General features: G+C 45.0%; 1 protein-coding gene across 1 annotated transcript in view; it reads left to right on the top strand.

The window, feature by feature from the left end:
* MYO15B (myosin XVB) overlaps positions 1 to 20346 on the top strand; it is a 163576-nt gene that overhangs the window by 100940 nt on the left and 42290 nt on the right. Inside the window, exons 29-30 of the mRNA XM_075349626.1 lie at positions 14407 to 14525; positions 16183 to 16246. Coding sequence (XP_075205741.1) covers positions 14407 to 14525; positions 16183 to 16246 — 183 coding nt within the window. The remainder of the gene's footprint in view (positions 1 to 14406; positions 14526 to 16182; positions 16247 to 20346) is intronic.

Below are 20346 nucleotides of genomic sequence, written 5' to 3'. Positions count from 1 at the left end.
AATCATGGTGGTCCCGCTGGCTTACTGTTACTAAACACTGGTGCACAGCAGAAAAGAGGATCAGCATGAAGTAATCATATAGCACGAGTGTGCGACTTGAGAAAATTCTCTTACCTAAAGTGCTGAGGTGCAGAGTAAACCAACGCAGGAAAGCCAGCCGTAAAAACAGACAGTCCCTAGTAATCTTTACTTTGGTTTTCCACCTTGATAAAGCTATCCTCGCGAAACGCGCGTCGGATGGAGACCCCTGGACACTCTTAGGGATGCCTTCCTACACTTCATAGGGACTGTCTGTTTTTACGGCTGGCTTTCCTGCGTTGGTTTACTCTGCACCTCAGCACTTTAGGTAAGAGAATTTTCTCAAGTCGCACACTCGTGCTATATGATTACTTCATGCTGATCCTCTTTTCTGCTGTGCACCAGTGTTTAGTAACAGTAAGCCAGCGGGACCACCATGATTCCCCACCCATACATGGTGGGTAACCACGGTTTGATCTGACCATATCTTACCTCCCATTCTGCAGCCCCTTTTTTTCCTGTGTATTTTTCCAACTATTTTGACCTCTTTAGGTTGTTTGCCGCCATCTATATAGATATTTACTAGTTGATTTTTTGATTCATTTGACTGGCTATTTAAACTGGTCTAATCCTATATGTCGGCATCCTTAGGATATATTGGTAGTGCACCATTTTAATGAAATATCTGTCTTGTTGTGTATTCAATAAAAAATATGTATATTTTTGCACTTTATATCTTTGTATTAGAAGTTAATTATTTGTTTGAATTTCACATTACTTTCTGAGGGCAACAAAACTTTTGTCTTGCCAAAATCTGACATTTCTGTGTTCATTAAATGATCAATATTTCAGCTTTGCAGAAACTTTATTTTCATAATTTAAACCAAATTTGGGAGGGTTTCAGCTTTCAAAAGAGTCATTTATAAAACCAATGGATGAATTTAAAGTCAGGTTATAAGCTTTTATTTACATAACATGGATAAGCAACAGAACTTCTGTCAGGGACTGTAGGATAAAAGATTACACATCCAAAACCTCAAACTTAACCCCTTCACACCCCGGGCAATTTAGCTTTAGTTTTTAGCTCTTCCGAGAGCAGTAACTTTTATAGTTTTCTGTCAATCTTGCCATGTGAAGGCTTGTTTTTTGTAGGATAAGTTGTACTTTTAAATAAAATCATGAGTTTTACCACATGGTGTACTGGAAAATGCAAAAAAATTCCAAGTGCAGAAAAATTGCAAAAAAGTGCTATTGAACGATTGTTTTGGGGGTACTTTATTCAAAGTGTTCACTATATGGTAAAATGGATGTGTCGGTGTCATGCCTCTGTACAAGTTCGTAGATACCAAACATGAATAGGTTTACGTTTATTTAGGAGCTTAAAAAAATTCAAAAACTTGTCCAAAATAAGTGGTGCACTTTTTGCGACACTTTCCGTGACCTGTAGCGTTCTCCTTTTTCAGGATATGGGGTTCAGTGATGGCTCAATTTTTGCATCTCAAGCTGGTGGTTTTAATGGTACCATTTTTGTACAGATTTTGATTGCCTGATATTGCATTTTACGCACAATTTGTGAAGACCAAAAAATGTAGTTTTGGCGTTTGCATTTTTTTACCACTACTTCCTTTACTGATCAGGTTAATTTATTTTTATATTTTGATAGAATAGGCATTTCTGAACGCGGCAATATCAAATGTGTGTATTTTTTTTTTTAACCGTTTAATTTTCAAGAGGGTGATTTGAACTTCTAGGTTTTTTTTTTGTTTTTTTTTAAACTTTTCTTTTACTTTTTTATTTTACTTGTCCCACTAGAAGACTATAAGGATCAGCAGTCTTATCGCTGATTCGTTTTTGTTGATCAGAGCTGCACAGCTCTGATTAACAGAAATGCTGCATTCCTGTTAGAACCGCTGCTCTGCCAGTTGTAACAGAACTATGTCATGATAGCTACAGGAGTCATCACATGACCCTTTGCTGCCATGGTAACCACTGGCTCCCTGTGATCATGTAATAGGGCCTCCGATGGTGGAGGGGAAAGGTGTTTTCCCTGCCGCAGCCATTTCAATCGCGCTGTCACATTTTGACAGCGCAATATAAGGGGCTAACAGGCGCAGGTGGATTGCGGATCCACCTGCGCCTGTAAGCCACACATGTCTGCTGTTCAAATCAGTAGACATGTGCAGGGATTGCTGCAAACTCACCGCAGCAGCCGGCGGTGATTACTCCTTTATGATTAAGGACATGAAGGGGTTAATTCAAATTGATAATTGATCAAGGAGAAAGGTGCAATACAAAGTATATATTTAAATGACATGCAGCTGACCCATATACACCTGTAATGTTATCAAGAAAAGAGATCCCATATACAATGTAAGGCTGGAAACACATCTATGCGAGTAAAATTGGTCCGACTGGGCTGAAAAAAACTCGGCTGATTTTAGTTCACGTTAGGTCCGAGTGCAACGCAAGTGCGATGCTTTTTCTGAATAAATTAATGATTTTACTAGCGTGTGTAATGCATGTGTAATGCGTGTGTAATGCGTGTGTAATGCGTGTGTAATGCGTATTTTTTACTATGTCATCTGCCATTCAGCTCTGCTACATGGCCGCTGACAGCAGACACAGACAGCCATGTAGCAGAGCTGAATGGCAGATGACAGCAGACACAGACAGAGTCGCACGATCAGAATGAACTCGGGTGAACTTCACCCGACTTCATTGTCATGCTGCGGCTCTGTTTGTGCCGCGTCCTGATTAGCGGTCACCTGTGAAGGGCTCACCGGTGACCGCTAATCCCCTGAGTGACTGAAGTTAGCAGCCCTCTCTCTGTCGGTCCGTCACTATCTCTATCCCTCTCTCACAGTCTGTCGGACATTTTCCCCTCCTCTCTCATACTCACCGTTCCCCAATCACCGGCGCGGCGCTGCACGGCATTCACACTGCTCCGGCAGCTTTTACTATTTTGAAAAAGCCGGCTGCTCATTAAACAATCTCGTATTCCCTGCTTTCCCCGCCCACAGGCGCCTATGATTGGTTGCAGTGAGTGAGACACGCCCCCACGCTGAGTGACAGATGTCTCACTGCACCCAATCACAGCAGCCGGTGGGCGTGTCTATACTGTGCAGTGAAATAAATAATTTAAAAAAATGGCGTGCAGTCCTCCCAATTTTAATACCAGCCAGATAAAGCTATACGGCCGAAGGCTGGTATTCTCAGGATGGGGAGCTCCACGTTATGGGGAGTCCCCCAGCCTAACAATATCAGCCAGCAGCCGCCCAGAATTGCCGCATACATTAGATGCGACAGTTCTGGGACTGTATCCGGCTCTTCCCGATTTGCCCTGGTGCGTTGGCAAATCGGGTAATAAGGAGTTAATGGCAGCAGCCCATAGCTGCCTCTAAATCCTAGATTAATCATGTCAGGCGTCTCCCCGAGATATCTTCCATGATTAATCTGTAAGTTACAGTAAATAAACAAATTGTCTCTCCAGTAAAGGAGACAAACTCTAGCACAGCGCCACCTATTGGAAGTAGCGATCCTAAAAGTCACAAGTGGATTTTTGACAATCCTTTGCAATATGACTCAGGATATATAAGCCAGATCAGAATCCCAATTTGCAGACACGGTGTTTCGGGGTGCTTGCCCCTCGTCAGTGCAAAGTATGGGGGTGTCTGATCTGGCTCATGAGAAAGCTATGTGGGGACCACGGGGGAACACTATTCTCCTTAAGGAGACTTTGCAAGCCAGTCTGGCTGCCAGGTAAGGGGACTTATAGCTGCAATGCCCCTAAAATTCCACGGGGGAACACTATTCTCCTTAAGGAGACTTTGCAAGCCAGTCTGGCTGCCAGGTAAGGGGACTTATAGCTGCAATGCCCCTCTGGGAAATATTCAAATTGTCTCTCCAGTAAAGGAGACAAACTCTAGCACAGCGCCACCTATTGGAAGTAGCGATCCTAAAAGTCACAAGTGGATTTTTGACAATCCTTTGCAATATGACTCAGGATATATAAGCCAGATCAGAATCCCAATTTGCAGACACGGTGTTTCGGGGTGCTTGCCCCTCGTCAGTGCAAAGTATGGGGGTGTCTGATCTGGCTCATGAGAAAGCTATGTGGGGACCACGGGGGAACACTATTCTCCTTAAGGAGACTTTGCAAGCCAGTCTGGCTGCCAGGTAAGGGGACTTATAGCTGCAATGCCCCTAAAATTCCACGGGGGAACACTATTCTCCTTAAGGAGACTTTGCAAGCCAGTCTGGCTGCCAGGTAAGGGGACTTATAGCTGCAATGCCCCTCTGGGAAATATTCAGTAAATAAACACACACACAGCCGAAAAAATCATTCACTAGAAATAAAAAACACTAACAAATTCCCAGGTTCACCAATTTAATAAGCCCCAAAAAGCCCTCCATGTCCGGCGTAATCCAGGATGGTCCAGCGTCGCTTCCAGCTCTGCTGCATGAAGGTGACCGGAGCAGCAGAAGACACCGCCGCTCCTGTCAGCTCCACGCAGCAACTGAGGTGAGTAGCGCGATCAGCTGAGCTGTCACTGAGGTTACCCGCTGTCACTGGATACAGCGGTGGCCGCGGGTAACGTCAGTGACAGCTCAGCTGATCGCGCGGCTGTCTTCAGTTGCTGCGTGGAGCTGACAGGAGTGGCAGTGTCTTCTGCGGCTCCGGTCACCTTCATGCAGCAGAGCTGGAAGCGATGCTGGACCATCATGGATTACGCCGGACATGGAGGGCTTTTTGGGGCTTATTAAATTGGTGAACCAGGGAATTTGTTAGTGTTTTTTATTTCTAATAAATGATTTTTTCAGGTGTGTGTGTGTTTATTTACTGTAACTTACAGATCAATCATGGAAGGTATCTCGGGGAGACGCCTGACATGATTAATCTAGGAGTTATTGGCAGCTATGGGCTTCCATTAACTCCTTATTACCCCAATTTGCCAACACACCAGGGCAAATTGGGAAGAGCCGGGTACAGTCCCAGAACTGTCGCATCTAATGTATGCGGCAATTCTGGGCGGCTGCTGTCTGATATTGTTAGGCTGGGGGGCTCCCCATAACGTGGAGCTCCCCATCCTGAGAATACCAGCCTTCAGCCGCATGGCTTTATCTGGCTGGTATTAAAATTGGGGGGACCGCACGGCGGATTTTTTAATTATTTAATTATTTATTTCACTGCACAGTATAGACACGCCCACCGGCTGCTGTGATTGGGTGCAGTGAGACACCTGTCACTCAGCGTGGGGGCGTGTCTCACTCACTGCAACCAATCATAGGCGCCTGTGGGCGGGGAAAGCAGGGAATATGAGATTGTTTAATGAGCGGCCGGCTTTTTCAAAATAGTAAAAGCCGCCGCAGCAGTGTGAATGCCGTGCAGCGCCGCGCTAGTGATCGGGGATCAGTGAGTATGAGAGAGGGGGGAAAATGACCGACAGACTGTGAGAGAGGGACGGAGATAGTGACGGACCGACAGAGAGAGAATAGAGACCGAGAGGGAGAGACCGACTGACAGAGAATAGTGATTGACAGAGACTGTGAGACATCACTCGTTTCCAGTGTTTTAGGAAACATGCGAGAAATGTATTTAGAAAATCGCATGTCACTAGCATGGTGTGAGTGCCCTCCCGTGACATCCGATTTTTTACACGCTCCCATAGACTTGCATTGGAGAGACTCGCAGTAGAAACTCGCAAAAAAGCAGCATGCTGCAATTTTTTTCTCAGTCCGATTTGGACTGAGAAGAAAATCGCAGATGAGAGCTGAATCATTCACTAACATGTGTCCGATTCCAATGCGAGATTTTCTCGCATTGCTCTACTGCGAGAAACTCGCAAGTGAGAAGCAGCCCTAAGGGTATAGTACATGCCCACAATCTGAACATGCTGCGTCCTGGACGCAGCATGAGTTCTCCTGCGGGCTGCAAATGTTCTCCGCAGGAGACTGCAGCTGCCTGTGCCCACTTTCAGGGTTCGGGCAGCTGCAGACTTTTTCTCTGTTCCCCCTGCAGTGAACACTTGCAGATCTGCAAGCATAAATTGATATGCTGCGGCTCGGAAAGCTGCACTGTATGTCAGTTTACGCTGCGGGAAAAACAAGCACAGTGGACAGGAGATTTCTATAAATTCCATTCAATGTGCTTGTACCATAGAACTGCATTCTAATTCTCTATTCTCTGACCATAATATACCGTGTTTCCCCAATAGTAAGACACCCCCGACAGTAAGACGTAGTGGGGGTTTTGGGGGGGTCGGCTAATGTAAGACGTACCCCGAAAGTAAGACGTAGTAAAAATGTATTTATTTTTTTTCCTCTTTACAGTACAGTTACAGCGGCCGAGCGCTCAGCTGAGCGCCCTAACATGCCGCCGGCATGTGACAGCTCTCAGCTGAGAGCCCTGACATGCCGCCGGCAAAGCGCTCAGCTGAGCGCCCTAACATGCCGGCGGCCGAGCGCTCAGCTGAGCACCCTGACATGCCGCCGGCATGTGACAGCTCTCAGCTGAGAGCCCTGACATGCCGCCGGCAAAGCGCTCAGCTGAGCGCCCTAACATGCCGGCGGCCGAGCGCTCAGCTGAGCACCCTGACATGCCGCCGGCATGTGACAGCTCTCAGCTGAGAGCCCTGACATGCCGCCGGCAAAGTGCTCAGCTGAGCGCCCTGACATGCCGCCGGCAAAGCGCGCAGCTGAGCGCCCTAACATGCCGGCGGCCGAGCGCTCAGCTGAGCACCCTGACATGCCGCCGGCATGTGACAGCTCTCAGCTGAGAGCCCTGACATGCCGCCGGCAAAGCGCTCAGCTGAGCGCCCTAACATGCCGGCAGCCGAGCACTCAGCTGAGCATCCTGACATGCCGCCGGCATGTGACAGCTCTCAGCTGAGCGCCCTGACATGCCGCCGGCAAAGCGCTCAGCTGAGCGCCCTGACATGCCACCGGCAAAGCGCTCAGCTGAGCGCCCTAACATGCCGGCGGCCGAGCGCTCAGCTGAGCACCCTGACATGCCGCCGGCATGTGACAGCTCTCAGCTGAGAGCCCTGACATGCCGCCGGCAAAGCGCTCAGCTGAGCGCCCTAACATGCCGGCGGCCGAGCGCTCAGCTGAGCACCCTGACATGCCGCCGGCATGTGACAGCTCTCAGCTGAGAGCCCTGACATGCCGCCGGCAAAGCGCTCAGCTGAGCGCCCTAACATGCCGGCGGCCGAGCACTCAGCTGAGCACCCTGACATGCCGGCGGCCGAGCACTCAGCTGAGCACCCTGACATGCCGCCGGCAAAGCGCTCAGCTGAGCGCCCTGACATGCCGCCGGCAAAGCGCTCAGCTGAGAGCTGACACATGCCGGCGGTCGGGCGCTCAGCTGAACGCTCGGCTACCGAGAAATGTTGAGATGTTGCAGTAATGTTGTCCGTGGTCCATCAGGACCATGGACAACATACAAAATCACACAGCCTCAGTGCCCTCATGTGCAGCCGCTGGTGGTTAAGTTTCCTTAACTTGCGGTACACTTAGGGCGCAATCGCGGCAAGTCCCCATACGGTACATTGCATGGAGACTTGCTGCGATTGCTGTGGGATTTTTTCCAATATAAGACATACCCCGAAAGTAAGACATAGTGGCACTTTTGGGGGTAAAAAGAAAGTAAGACACTGTCTTACTTTCGGGGAAACACGGTAGTATTAGGAAAGGCACTCAATAGCATTTAATTACCACCAATACCTAAGGAAAAACCAGCGCCAAATATTCCCATAAAATTATTTTTTATTATAAACATAGAAAACCAATTATACAATATAATTTTCCAAACAGAGAATCCACTTGTGGGACTCAATTAATACACAATTATTAAAGTGCATTTACATAAATTAAGACCTATTCAGCAACTATATGTTCATTATTAATTGTTTATAACCTACAATCCGTTATAATATAATTTGCCTATTCAGACTAAAAAATACATGGTTAATACTTATTAAACTACCAATGAAGAAAACATTTCCCTTGTAAACCTTGTTAATGCTGAATTGAAAAGGCTCATATGTTGAGAATTATTACAATACCTGAAAACAGGTGATTTTAGTGGATGTAGAAAATTCAGTCTGCCTTCAGTAGCTGCTGTGAGCTGTGGATAAATGTGTCCTCTTCCTGTCCCTACGCGCGTTTCCAACTTTCTTCTTCAGTGGGCGTGTGTGAAATGAATCACTACCGTCAGTCTTAGGCCCCCTTCACACGTGCGTGTTTGGTCCGTTTCCGTATATACCGGAGACACGGCCAAACGTGCACCAATGTTAATCTATGATTGTGGTCACACGTCCGTTATTTCATTATGTCCGTGTGTGCGTGTCCGTGATCCGTATGTGTTTGCGTTTGGCACGGATGCATGTCCGTTATCTGCACGGAGCACGCACACGTGGACACAATGAAAGTCTATGGGTATGTGCACACACGTTAGTAAACACGTATGCATCTACCTATAGTCCGTGTCCGTTTGGTGTTTTTATCTCTAGTGATGTCGGCTATTCTTTCTATTTCTGTGTATGTCCGTCAATCTCCCTCAGTCCGTCGGTCAGTCTCTCTGTCGGTCTCTCTGTCTGTCTGTCCCTCTCTCACAGTCTGTCGGTCAGTTTCCCCCCCTCTCTCATACTTACCGTTCCCCGATCTCCGGCGCAGCGCTGCACGGCATTCACACTGCTGCGGCGGCTTTTACTATTTTGAAAAAGCCGGCCGCCCATTAAACAATCTCCTATTCCAGCGCTCCAGCGTCGCATCCAGCGCTGCTGCATGGAGGTGACAGGAGCTGCAGAAGACACCGCCGCTCCGGTCACCTCCACGCAGCTAATGAAGACAGCCGTGCGATCAGCTGAGCTGTCACAAAGGTTACCCGCTGTCACTGGATCCGTTTTTTTTTAATTATTTATTTATTTATTTTACTGCACAGTATAGACCCGCCCACCGGCTGCTGTGATTGGGTGCAGTGTGACACCTGTCACTCAGCGTGGGGGCGTGTCTCACTGTAACCAATCATAGGCACCGGTGGGCGGGGAAAGCAGGGAATAGGAGATTGTTTAATGAGCGGCCGGCTTTTTCAAAATAGTAAAAGCCGCCGCAGCAGTGTGAATGCCGTGCAGCGCCGGTGATCGGGGATCGGTGAGTATGAGAGAGGGGGGGACACTTCAGTCACTCGGGGGATTAGCGGTCACCGGTGAATCCTTCACAGGTGATCGCTAATCAGTACTCGACACAGACAGAGCCGCGGTATGAGGATGAAGTCGGGTGAAGTTCACCCGACTTCATTCTCATCGCGCAACTCTGTCTGCTGTCAGCCGACATTTATAAACGACATTGTGCATCACACACACGGACATTACACACGGACATTACACGTACACATACACGTTAATTCCACACGCACACACGGACGTTCTGCACACAAACACGGCTAGCATACGCAATTCACACAGGTGCCACACGGACCATAAAAACGGACACAAAAACGGGACACGGACCCGAAAAACGGCCCGTAACACACGTGCGTGTTTTTCACGGACGTGTGAAGGGGGCCTAATATAGTGTGTTCATTAAATGTAACTATGGGCAGGTCTATTAGTTTCATGCATTTACCAGCTTTTTAATTTTTAGTCCGCATAAACCGTTCCACAGGAAAACATAAATAAAGCCTTTCTCCAGCATACAGGTTCAAACAAAAAATGTAAACGGTCCTTTCATCTGCGGGTTCACCCGCTTAGGATAAGACATGTTTATGTTATCACAGAAGTCCCACTGGAGGTGTAGCAACCTCCATACACAAATAGAACAAAAAGCCAGCTCACCTGTTTTTGTGTACAGTCGCCAAGCTCCAAAGAATCCAAAAATTTAGAGAGGGAGCAATCAGCACAAAAATCATCCACAGAATGAATATTTAAAATCCATTTATTGAATCTAATTAAAATTTCAAGAATATCTCCAGCACGATGATACAGAGCATTACATTGATAAAAAACAATCGGCAACGCGTTTCTGACCAAGTACGGTCCCTAGTCACTGCCAGAATGTGTGATAAAAGGCACAGCTGCTATATCCGTTTTAGAATTAATCAATTGGTCCACACATGAAACTGTAATAGTCTATTCATACGGTGATGAAAGTTTAGGAAATAAGAGACAAATGTTGTAAAATGTATGAGCCACATACTGTATATAGTCAGTGATGTGCATACATGGATTGGCATAACAGTAGATTAATACAAACTGTTTCCTATGTTAAGTATTTAATTATTTAGTTAGGAATTGTGCATTGTGAAAAAATTGATTTTTAATGTAAAATTCATCTGAAAAAAATAAAATAAACTAAACTGTGTAATTTACACATAAATTAAATTTATGTAAACAGTGATTTCCTAATGAAACACAAAAATATAATGATACATTTAATATGAAATATTAAATGAAACAACTCAACTGTCATTAAAAGTAATACCCTTAATAGTAAAATAAAAACTCTGATATTTTACTAAGACCCAAAAAGTAAGCCATATTTAGCATCACAATCCAATATGTCTATCTAATGTGATTAATAATAGTACAGATTGAAATGTTTCATGAATTGTGATACTAATCATGTGGTTTATCATATTTTTTGTAGGGCATGTAACTTGTATTACGTTGGTGGCACGCATGCAACGGCTATAGCAGCTGTGCCTTTTAGCACACATTCAGGCAGTGACTAAGGACCATACTTGCGTTAACATGCGTTACCGTTTGTTTTTAATCCACATTATGCTCTGTACCATCGTGCTGGAGATATTCTTGGAATTTTAATTGGATTCAATAAATGGATTTTTTATATTCATTCTCTGGATGATTTTTGTGCTGGTCATTCCCTCTCTACATTTTTTTAACCTCCACACACAGACCATGTGGGAGACAGTCTCCATTTTAACCCATATACCACAACCATGGGTGGGGGTATGTGGGCAGCCAAACCCGCCCATCTCTCCATCTGCTCGTAAGACCCAGGCCGGATATGCCCTAAGAACGGTTTTTGTACTAAATGTACTAGAGCTTGCACCCGGGTTTACATCACAGAGGTTAACCACCTCTGTGATACATACCTCCCACTGACTACATGTCCAGTTGCCATCTTACAATATTATTTATAATATATATATATATATATATATATATATATGCATAAATAAAACATAGTGAAAGTGCATCAATATGTGAGCGAAATACTCCACTTCAATGCTTGGAACTCCAAATTATTAAGATTTGTTTTACAAGCGCTTGGAGAAAACAATACAGCACAGCCTATCTATAGTGTACTGAGAGTTTCTGGTTTATTACATCATGTGACCAGCTTACATAGTTCATCACACAAAGATATTACCATGCACCAATACCAGCTGCAGGAGTGTGTATATAAATGTGAAACTTCTCCGCCCATCAGTTTAAGCTGAACCATATGACATCATTCAGTTATAAGACAAGATGGTTTCTATACAATACAAAATGGCTTGTATTCTCTCACAAATATCTAACCCATGGTACGCATGAGCATCAATTGGGAGTCATCTTATTAAAGGGCAAGTCCCACATGTATTATGTATAAAACACATTGCACTTTGTTTTATATTGTCCATAATACATATAGCACTTGTCTTTACTAATATGGTGTTTAATGTGTGCGCAAGCATATGTTCAATATATTTGGGACTTGCAGTCCAATAAGATGGCACCCATTAATGAGCATGTGTGCCGTGAGTTACACGCTCTACGCATCACCGAAGGTATCAGGTGGTGGCAAGGACAGATCTTAGAGATGTCACAGGGGATTTCCACTGCCCCCCCCCATGTCACTATGATATACAGAAGTGATGCACCACAGAGCGATGGCAGTGATGCGCATGCGCTGTCTTCGGTCAGTGAAATTACATTCACCTGCACTATGTATCATATAAGGCTGCCAACACTGTGTGTTCTGGCCTTCCATGGGAGCCTACGCAAAACGCACGTCAAGGTCGTGGTCATCTTATCCTATCACAGTGAATAATGGGTAAGCAGGATATTACTATTTAAATATATGGTTCATACTGGTCACTTATATACAGTAGAGTCTATGTTGCAATTTGTGTAACATATTTACTGCATTGGACCCTCTCCTTACATTGTATAGGGGATCTCTTTTCTTCATCACATTACAGGAATATATGGGTCAGCTGCATGCCATCTAAATAAATAATGGACTTTGTATTACACTTTTGCAGTTGATCAATTACCAATTTTAAATTAATTTTGTACTATTTGGATGGGCAATCTTTTATCCTATATATCTGCATGAATTTTTAGGGTGACCTACTTTTTTGTCCTCATCTTTTATAATTATTTATTATTCTATAAATGTTCATATATTTATTAAAAATTTACATTTTATAAATATTATTCATTGATTTTCTTTACTCCATATTTTGTTATATATAGTTTATATAGGATTCAAAGTTCATCCTTTTTTAAATGCAATAGGAAAAAAAATCCAACACCCCCCCCCCCCCGTTTTTCAATCTTTACAGCTTTTTTGTTCTGGACGATACTAACTCTTTCCTCTTTCAAGTTTTTGCAGTGTTTTTTACCCTTTCAAATGAATGAGGAAAACTGCATCAAAAAGACATGCAAAAAACGTGTATGCACACCTTAAATATTTCCAGCAGCAATTTCTGCGTCCAAAACATTTCTCACTTTCAGAAAAGTGGACCCCAATGCTGTATAATAGCTTAAATAACAAACAGAGCTGACCCTGTCCAGGTCCAAGGTTGGATTCCCCTTCTTCCAAAAGCCATATATTTTTTTATTTTTCTGCCAACAAGGTCATAAAAACACTTGTTAATTGCAGGACAAGTTATAATATTGAATGTGACATTTTATTCTTTTATTTTACCATATAATGTGATAAAATGAAAACCAAAAAAATATTCCAAGTGCAGGGAAATTATGAACAAACCACAATTCTGCTATTGTTTTTCGGATACTGTTTTTGTGGTGTTAAGAGCAAAAATTACCTAGCAAAATAATTCTTCTGGTCATTACAATTAGGCCTGGGCCATACGGGGATTACTGCGATCCTCATATGACACTCAGCTCGTGCTAGCAGCACAGCAGGAGCCGGGTGTCATGCGAGTGTCACTGCGACTGAGGTCCGACCGTGCGAGCGGACCTCAGCTGCGGGGGACAGGCCTGCACTGAGGAGGGGAGGGCCAGCACTGAGGAGGGGAGGGCCGGCTCTGAGGAGGGGAGGGAGGGATTTATCTCCCTTTCTCCTCCGTAGCCGGCTATTGCCATTCCAGTGTACTGCGAGTGCAGTGCGATTTTTCTCTCGCCCCCATAGACTTGAATGGGTGCGAGAGAAAGCTGGATCGCATTACACTCACAGCATACTGTGACTGTTTTCTCGGTTCGATTAGGGCTGAGAAAATAATTGCTCATGGGTGCTGACACATAGAGTAATATTGGTCTTAGTTGAATGCGATGTTTTATCGCATTCCACTTGCTCCAATTTTCATGCCGTGTCTCTTAGGCCTTACAGTGATACCAAACTTGTTTTTTCTTATTTTGGTGCAAAAAATTGTACAAAATGTGTAAATTTGTAAAAAAAAAATAAATAAATTCATGATAGCACGTGAGAGCAGGAACTTTTTACTTACCTGTCTCTGGTGCTGCTGTCTCCGGTACTGATATGTCCGGCGTTGCTGTTCCGGGTCCGTGGTGCAGTGAATATTCATGAGCATAATGAGTGGGCCTAGAAGCAAGTGACAGCAGTGCTGGACACAGGTGGATATAGAAAATAATGTGATTTCAAAGACATGTGTTTTCTCTGGTAGGTGTCACACGGATAACATCATTGTGTGTTCCGTGTGACATCAGTACTGCCGGAGAAAAACAAACTTGTCTCCGTGAGGAACACACGTGTGCTCCATACGGACACATGGTCCTTGTGAAAACAGGGATGTATGCACAGACACATTGATTTTAATGGGTCTGCGTATGTTTGTGTCTCTGGTATGTATGAAAACGGTGTGATACGTACTGGAATCAAGACTGGAAGGAGGCCTAAGGTGGAGATAAATGGAAAAACAGAGGCTACCAAGCCCAAGTAGAACTGCAACCCCTCCATTCACTATAGTTACACCCTTGGCTCCAGTATCAGACTATTTCAACAAAGTCGGAACATGACGGTATTTTTGCATTCTACACACCATACTCCTTTATGCTGATAACCATTTCATTATTCTAATGTCTTCCTTCTAACACTCTGTCATACCTTCACCATTTTTCACCAGAGAAAATCTTAGCCTTATTGTCTGTAAATTTTAGCGACATTTTGTATTTACAGAGCAGCCCTGTGACTGTGGCATCTGTAACAACGGTCAGCTCTTCACCTCTTCCAATGGAGGACAGTCATTACACCATGGTTGAGTTTGCTTTAAAATATTTTCGGGAAGCACAGAGCATGTAAGTAATTTGTTCTTCTATGAAACCGGCAATAAATATGAATCTTACATATAATAGTAGTGGTAATAAGAGTATTAAACACCTAAGGCCGTGTTCACACAGAATATTAGCACAACACATGCCAGTTGAGTATTGCAAAACCTTATTCACAAGCTGCAGAAAGTCTTACATACTGAAGATTTCTTTGAAGTTTGTAATAAATTTGTATTTTTCTATGAATAGTAAATTTAATACGTAAGCCTAAGGCCCTATTCCTGTCACATTTTTATTTATAACTAGTACCACGCTGGAAAAAGCTCCTGCCATACTCACTATATAGATACACAGGGTTCCATTGTCAGACGGAAGCCTAAAGGCCCCGACACACGCAGCGATATCGCTAGCGAGTGTACCCACCCCCGTCGTTTGTACGTCATGGGCAAATCACTGCCGCACAATATCGTTAGGAGCCATCACACGGACTTACCTCCCTAGCGACGTCGCTGTTGCCGGTGAACCGCCTCCTTTCTGAGGGGTCGGTTTGTGCGGCGTCACAGCAACGTCACTAAGCGGCCGCCCAATAGAAGCGGAGGGGCGGAGATGAGCGGGACGTAACATCGTGCCCACCTCCTTCCTTCCTCATTGCCGGTGGCCGCAGGTAAGCTGTAGTTCGTCGGTCCCGAGGTGTCACACATAGCGATGTGTGCTGCCTCGGGAACGACGAACAACCTGCGTCCTCCACAATCAACGATTTTTGGAAAATGAACGACGTGTCAACGATGGACGATATGGTGAGTATTTTCCATCGTTAACAGCCGCTCGTTGGTGTCACACGCAACAACGTCGCTAACGATGCCGGATGTGCGTCACAGAATCCGTGACCCCGGCGATATATCGTTAGATACGTCGCTGCGTGTGACGGGGCCTTTAGGATATGTTCACACAATGCGTTCTTGCTGCTTTTTTTGCCCATAATTGCAGTGAAAAATGGTGGCGAAACAAGCGGTGGGATTGTTCATTTGGCCTTAGTTTGACCAGTACACATCAGTATAGTACAAGAGTTTATGGAATAACATAGTAAACTATATTATGCAATACAATGTCATACAGTAAAAAAACCTTCATCTTTTAACATGTAAGCCTAAGGCCCCTTTCACATTGCGTTCTGACCTCCGACCAGCAGAAGCGTCGGAGCTTCCATCTGAACCTCCCCACAAAGCGGGTTTCGGATGCATGTACTGGTGGGGCCGTTTCCTATAATGGTGCAAACGGAGTCACCTTGATGTGTCTTGCATCATTTTCTGGAATATACACTTACTGGAGGCAGACTCTCAGACACAGTCTACTATATCTGGGTGTCCACATCCAGAAAGCGTATACTCCTGAAAAAAGGTGCAAGACAGAGCACACGGTGACTCCATCTGAACCATTATAGTCAATGGCGCCGTCAGCGCATGCGTCCGAAACCTGTTTTGTATGGGGTTCGGATGGAAGCCCCGTTGGGACCACTGAACAGAGATCGCAGTGCAGTTTGAAAGCGGCCTAAGGGTATCGGATGCTATGTAGTACAGTGATTTACGCAGGAACAACTACACGACCTGTCATAGCTCTTAAAATAGTTGTCATTATTTTTCTATACTCGTCATTTAAAGAACTCTACAATTTGTCACTGTTGCAGGCTTGGCTGGAAAGGAATGGCTGCAGAAGGGAAAAAACCGACTGAGTTGGTGCAACACACAAAGGTAGGACCTTAGACTTCAGTCACTGGTGTAACTTGAAGATTGTGGCCTCCAATTCAAATTCTTCATCAGGGCTCCAAACTACTACAGGTCTTTAATAGTATCAGTCTTCTCATTGGGACAAAGGGGGCTTTTGGACCCCGTAGGCTCCAAGGCCAAGGACAACTGCATTCTCTGCACCCTCTAAAGTTACGCTCAAGTGTTATGGTTAGGAGACTGCTGATATTCCCGTGAATATATCATTCAAGGGAAAACTCCTTCCCAAGCCAAGGAACGAGGTAATACAAGAACTATGAACTACAACCCCAATAGTCAGGGAGGAAAAAAACAGGTAAACCCCAAAAATAGAGCACAAAAGTGTTTGGAAACTAGCTGGCAGCAACCCCCTGACTATATACTGTATACCCAACCATAAATAGTGGTAGAGCGTGCCTACTCTACCTAGATGCCTCTTCACCACTTAAGAAACTAGCTAGCCTCAAAGATGAAGAAAGGAATCCTAACTTGCCTCAGAGCAGGACCAAAGAGATAGTTAAAGCCCCCAACATATATTGACAATAATATAAGAAGCAAACAATACACAGTTGGTTAGAAATAGACTTGAGCAAAGAGAGGCACTGCTAACTAAGACACAAAAGGATAGGATAGATCACTGGGTGCTGCCAGCAAAAAGCCTAATATATGCCAACTCCTGATGATCAAAATTCCCTTAGGACCAAACGATCCTCCACTCTCTACATCAGGGAACTCTTGTGCAAAGCACCGGGCAGGATTAGTATCCAAAGAGGTTGTCACAAAAAATGGCTTAGTAGCAACTGCCATAGGCAGAAAAATATTCAATGTCCAACACAACTAATAATGAGCAGTACATAGAAGTAGAATACTAAATCCTACAAAAAATTAATATGAAAAAAATGGTGTAAAAAAGGCTTCACTGGATTCTTAGCAATGTCATTTTGATAAAGATCATCAGTGGGAATGTGACGCCCTGGGCAAGCCAGGGGTCACAGGTCATCACACCACCACACCCTACACCCCAGTTAGGAACACCAAAGCTAACCCAAAATCCTTGTTGCCTTCCTCCAGAGGCTGATGTTCACACCAGGGGGTGGGCCAGGCGGTTGGCTCCGCCCACCGAGGAGTTCACAGCTCTGGAGGCGGGAAAACCAGGCAGTTCAGCTCAGGGAGAGCTTGAGTGAGGAGTAAACAAGGAGTTCAGCTAGGAAAGTGAAGTGGTAAAGGAGGGAAGTAAGAGGAGCTGAAGTAAAGTGAAAGGTGACAGAAGTAAAGCCTGAAGTGAGTCCGGCTGTGTGCCCGGACAGTGACAGCAAGGTCAGCAGACGGCGGTGATTGTTTGGAGGGGTGACTGCTCGGAGGTTGCTGGAAGGACCGCGGACGGGTAGTGGCCCGGCGGTCTGGAGCAGTATATGAAGGACAGTCAGCACCAGGGCAGGGGCCTCTCGGACCCCGGCAAGGCTAGGAGTCGCCATAATTTGCCAAATCCGTCAGTGAAGGGGACGTCTGTCTCCCAACAACCAAGTCCCGATTGAAGGCAGCAGCCCAACCATTAAAGCAGAGACACCGCCAGGGCACCAGTTTCTGAGGGCCAGCGCCTGCGGGCAAAGAGTAGAGCTCCTCCGGTCCAGCTTGAAGCCGGGGAGCGGGTTACCGGTGGGAACCCATCGCAACCATCAACAACATAGGTGCAGGACAGAGGGACCGTCACCGTCACCTTCTGGGGAAAGCAAGTGCAGCCGTCCGTGGGAACCGTCTTTCCAGCCGTGTGTTTTACCGAGAACTGTGTCACCGTCTCAGGCTGAGTGAGTACCACAGTGCCGCAAGACACAGCGCTGCCCCCGCGTCCCTGCGCCCACCAGGCCCTGCACCTCCCACCTCACCACTGGGCCCCGGGATCACCAACCCCTACCCACGGAGGGGCAACACAACAACCTGCTGCTTTACACCATCACTCCCGGGATCCCCATACAGAGCAGCGGTGGTGTCAACAACTCACCACAACCGTGGGTGGCGTCACGGACAATAGACTATATCCCAAAACCCAACCCCCCCTTTCACTCACGGGCGAGGAGCGCCGCTCGAGACCCCCGGGATCCGGCCCACCGCTCGAGCCACCACTGAGCAGCAGCAGCCGGACCCGAGCAGAGGGGTGAGCGCAGTGTTGACACCCTCCTCCCCGCCCGCGACAGGAACACAATGGAACATAAACGCATATTTGAGCGAAAAAACGCAAAACAATGTTCAGAGACAGAGTAAAAACTGGACTATGCTTTTTTTTGACTGAGAATGAACAGTTTCTGTAGCATTTCAAAACAAATTGAAACAGAATCAAATAAACATTGCACACAAGAGAAAAATGCATGAAAACCATTCAGTCACAGGAAAAAAAACAAAATACTTATCCCAGGTTCCAAAAAAGCAAGATCAAGGTGACTAGGAAAAAAGGCAAAAATTACATCCAAAAAGCAGACAGCACTAGAGATCTCCAAGGGAAAAAAACAACAAGCTGGAGCACACTAGAGAAATTTCCGGCGGGTCACAGGCACACGGCCGACATGACAGGAGGAGCTGGTGTTCAAGACATGTTCACTGGAGCTAGATTGACACAGGATACGATATCACCGGCATCAGTCTGAGGCCGAATCCATTCCTTTATAAACAAGGGCTGGACACGATTGGCCCACTGGGATTAGAGCCAGGCTCTGCACTTGTCTTAGTGACAAGGAAAGAACTTGACACACTTCCAGCATGGGCCAAGAGAGGGAGCCCAGAAGAAACCACAGAAAGAATCTTAACCTCTTCACAACCAGTAACAGCCAAGCCGACAGAAACATCATCCATAACACTCAAGTATCAGTAATCTTTTATCATCATTTATATCTTCATCATATTTAGGCACAGACACCTACTGTAATACAAGGCTTCCTACACAACATTGCTAATGTTATCCTCAACCTACTAAACTTCTTTTCATTTCCCCTCCAACATACTCTAGCGTCTTACTCATAACGCCACTCCTAAATATAAACCTCCCAAACAGTACTAAGAGCCAATCCTTCTCCCCAAGGAATTTCCTTTACGAACACTACCATGTTCCCAGAAAGTGCTTTGTAGCTCGCAGGGTTATCCCCACATATTCTCATCATCGCTACTCCATGATCTGATATCTCCAAGGCCCATCACCTTCCTTTCCAAATTATATCTACCAATTTCACAACCTGCCTCTTAGGCCATGTTCACATCTTGCTGAAAATTTCTATTGCAGATTTGGTCATAAATCCTCAATGAATCTGCAGACAAAATCTGCATGCATTACTTGTGAATCTATTGCGGATTTATCCCACTCTATTATTAACAATTGACTAGGGTGAAATCCACAATGAAAATCTACACAGGAATGAATATGCTGCAGATTTAATTTTCATTTGGATTTTCTTTTTCTGTAAATTGGTAAAGGATTTCTCAAAAAAACATTTACTTGCACTGTATGTATTTTGCTATGGATTTGCAATGTTTAATCTGCAAATTTGTGACTTGTGAATTTGGCCTTAAACTATCCTCGTCCTTCCTCTAACTACACCTGATGTCTTGTACACAGTATACAGTAATGTGCAAAGTAATAGCAGTCCAATATCACTAATGTGTGACTGTTTTTGGCAGAAAAGTTTGTACAACATGGAAAAATTCATAACGAGGTGTAGGCAAGTAATGGGCAAGCAACAAATCAACAGTAATGAAATCCACACTACTGATTGGGTATAATTTGTAATATAAAAAGAAGGGTCACACAGCTTATAAATAAAGTGTAAATACCAAAAGAGGGTGCTCCATGCTGAACTGAAGATATTAGAAAAATGAGAAGGAAAGCGTTTGGCATATACAGGAGCACTCAACTCATTATGTATCATAAAATGTAACCAGCGTAATTTGTGTACAATTTAAAGCACTACAAATAAGCACACAAAAACCACTATCCTAAAACTTGGTCCAGGGCATTAACGAAGTCAAGAATTAAATAACACTCCGTATAACAGTTGTGAGCATTTGAGAAATATCTGGCCACCAAGAACTACATACCATAAGGA

The sequence above is a fragment of the Anomaloglossus baeobatrachus genome, chromosome 5 (assembly GCF_048569485.1).
Source record: "Anomaloglossus baeobatrachus isolate aAnoBae1 chromosome 5, aAnoBae1.hap1, whole genome shotgun sequence".
NCBI lineage: Eukaryota > Metazoa > Chordata > Amphibia > Anura > Aromobatidae > Anomaloglossus > Anomaloglossus baeobatrachus.
Note: the sequence above shows the minus strand (reverse complement) of the source record. Positions and strands in the feature narration are given on the sequence as shown.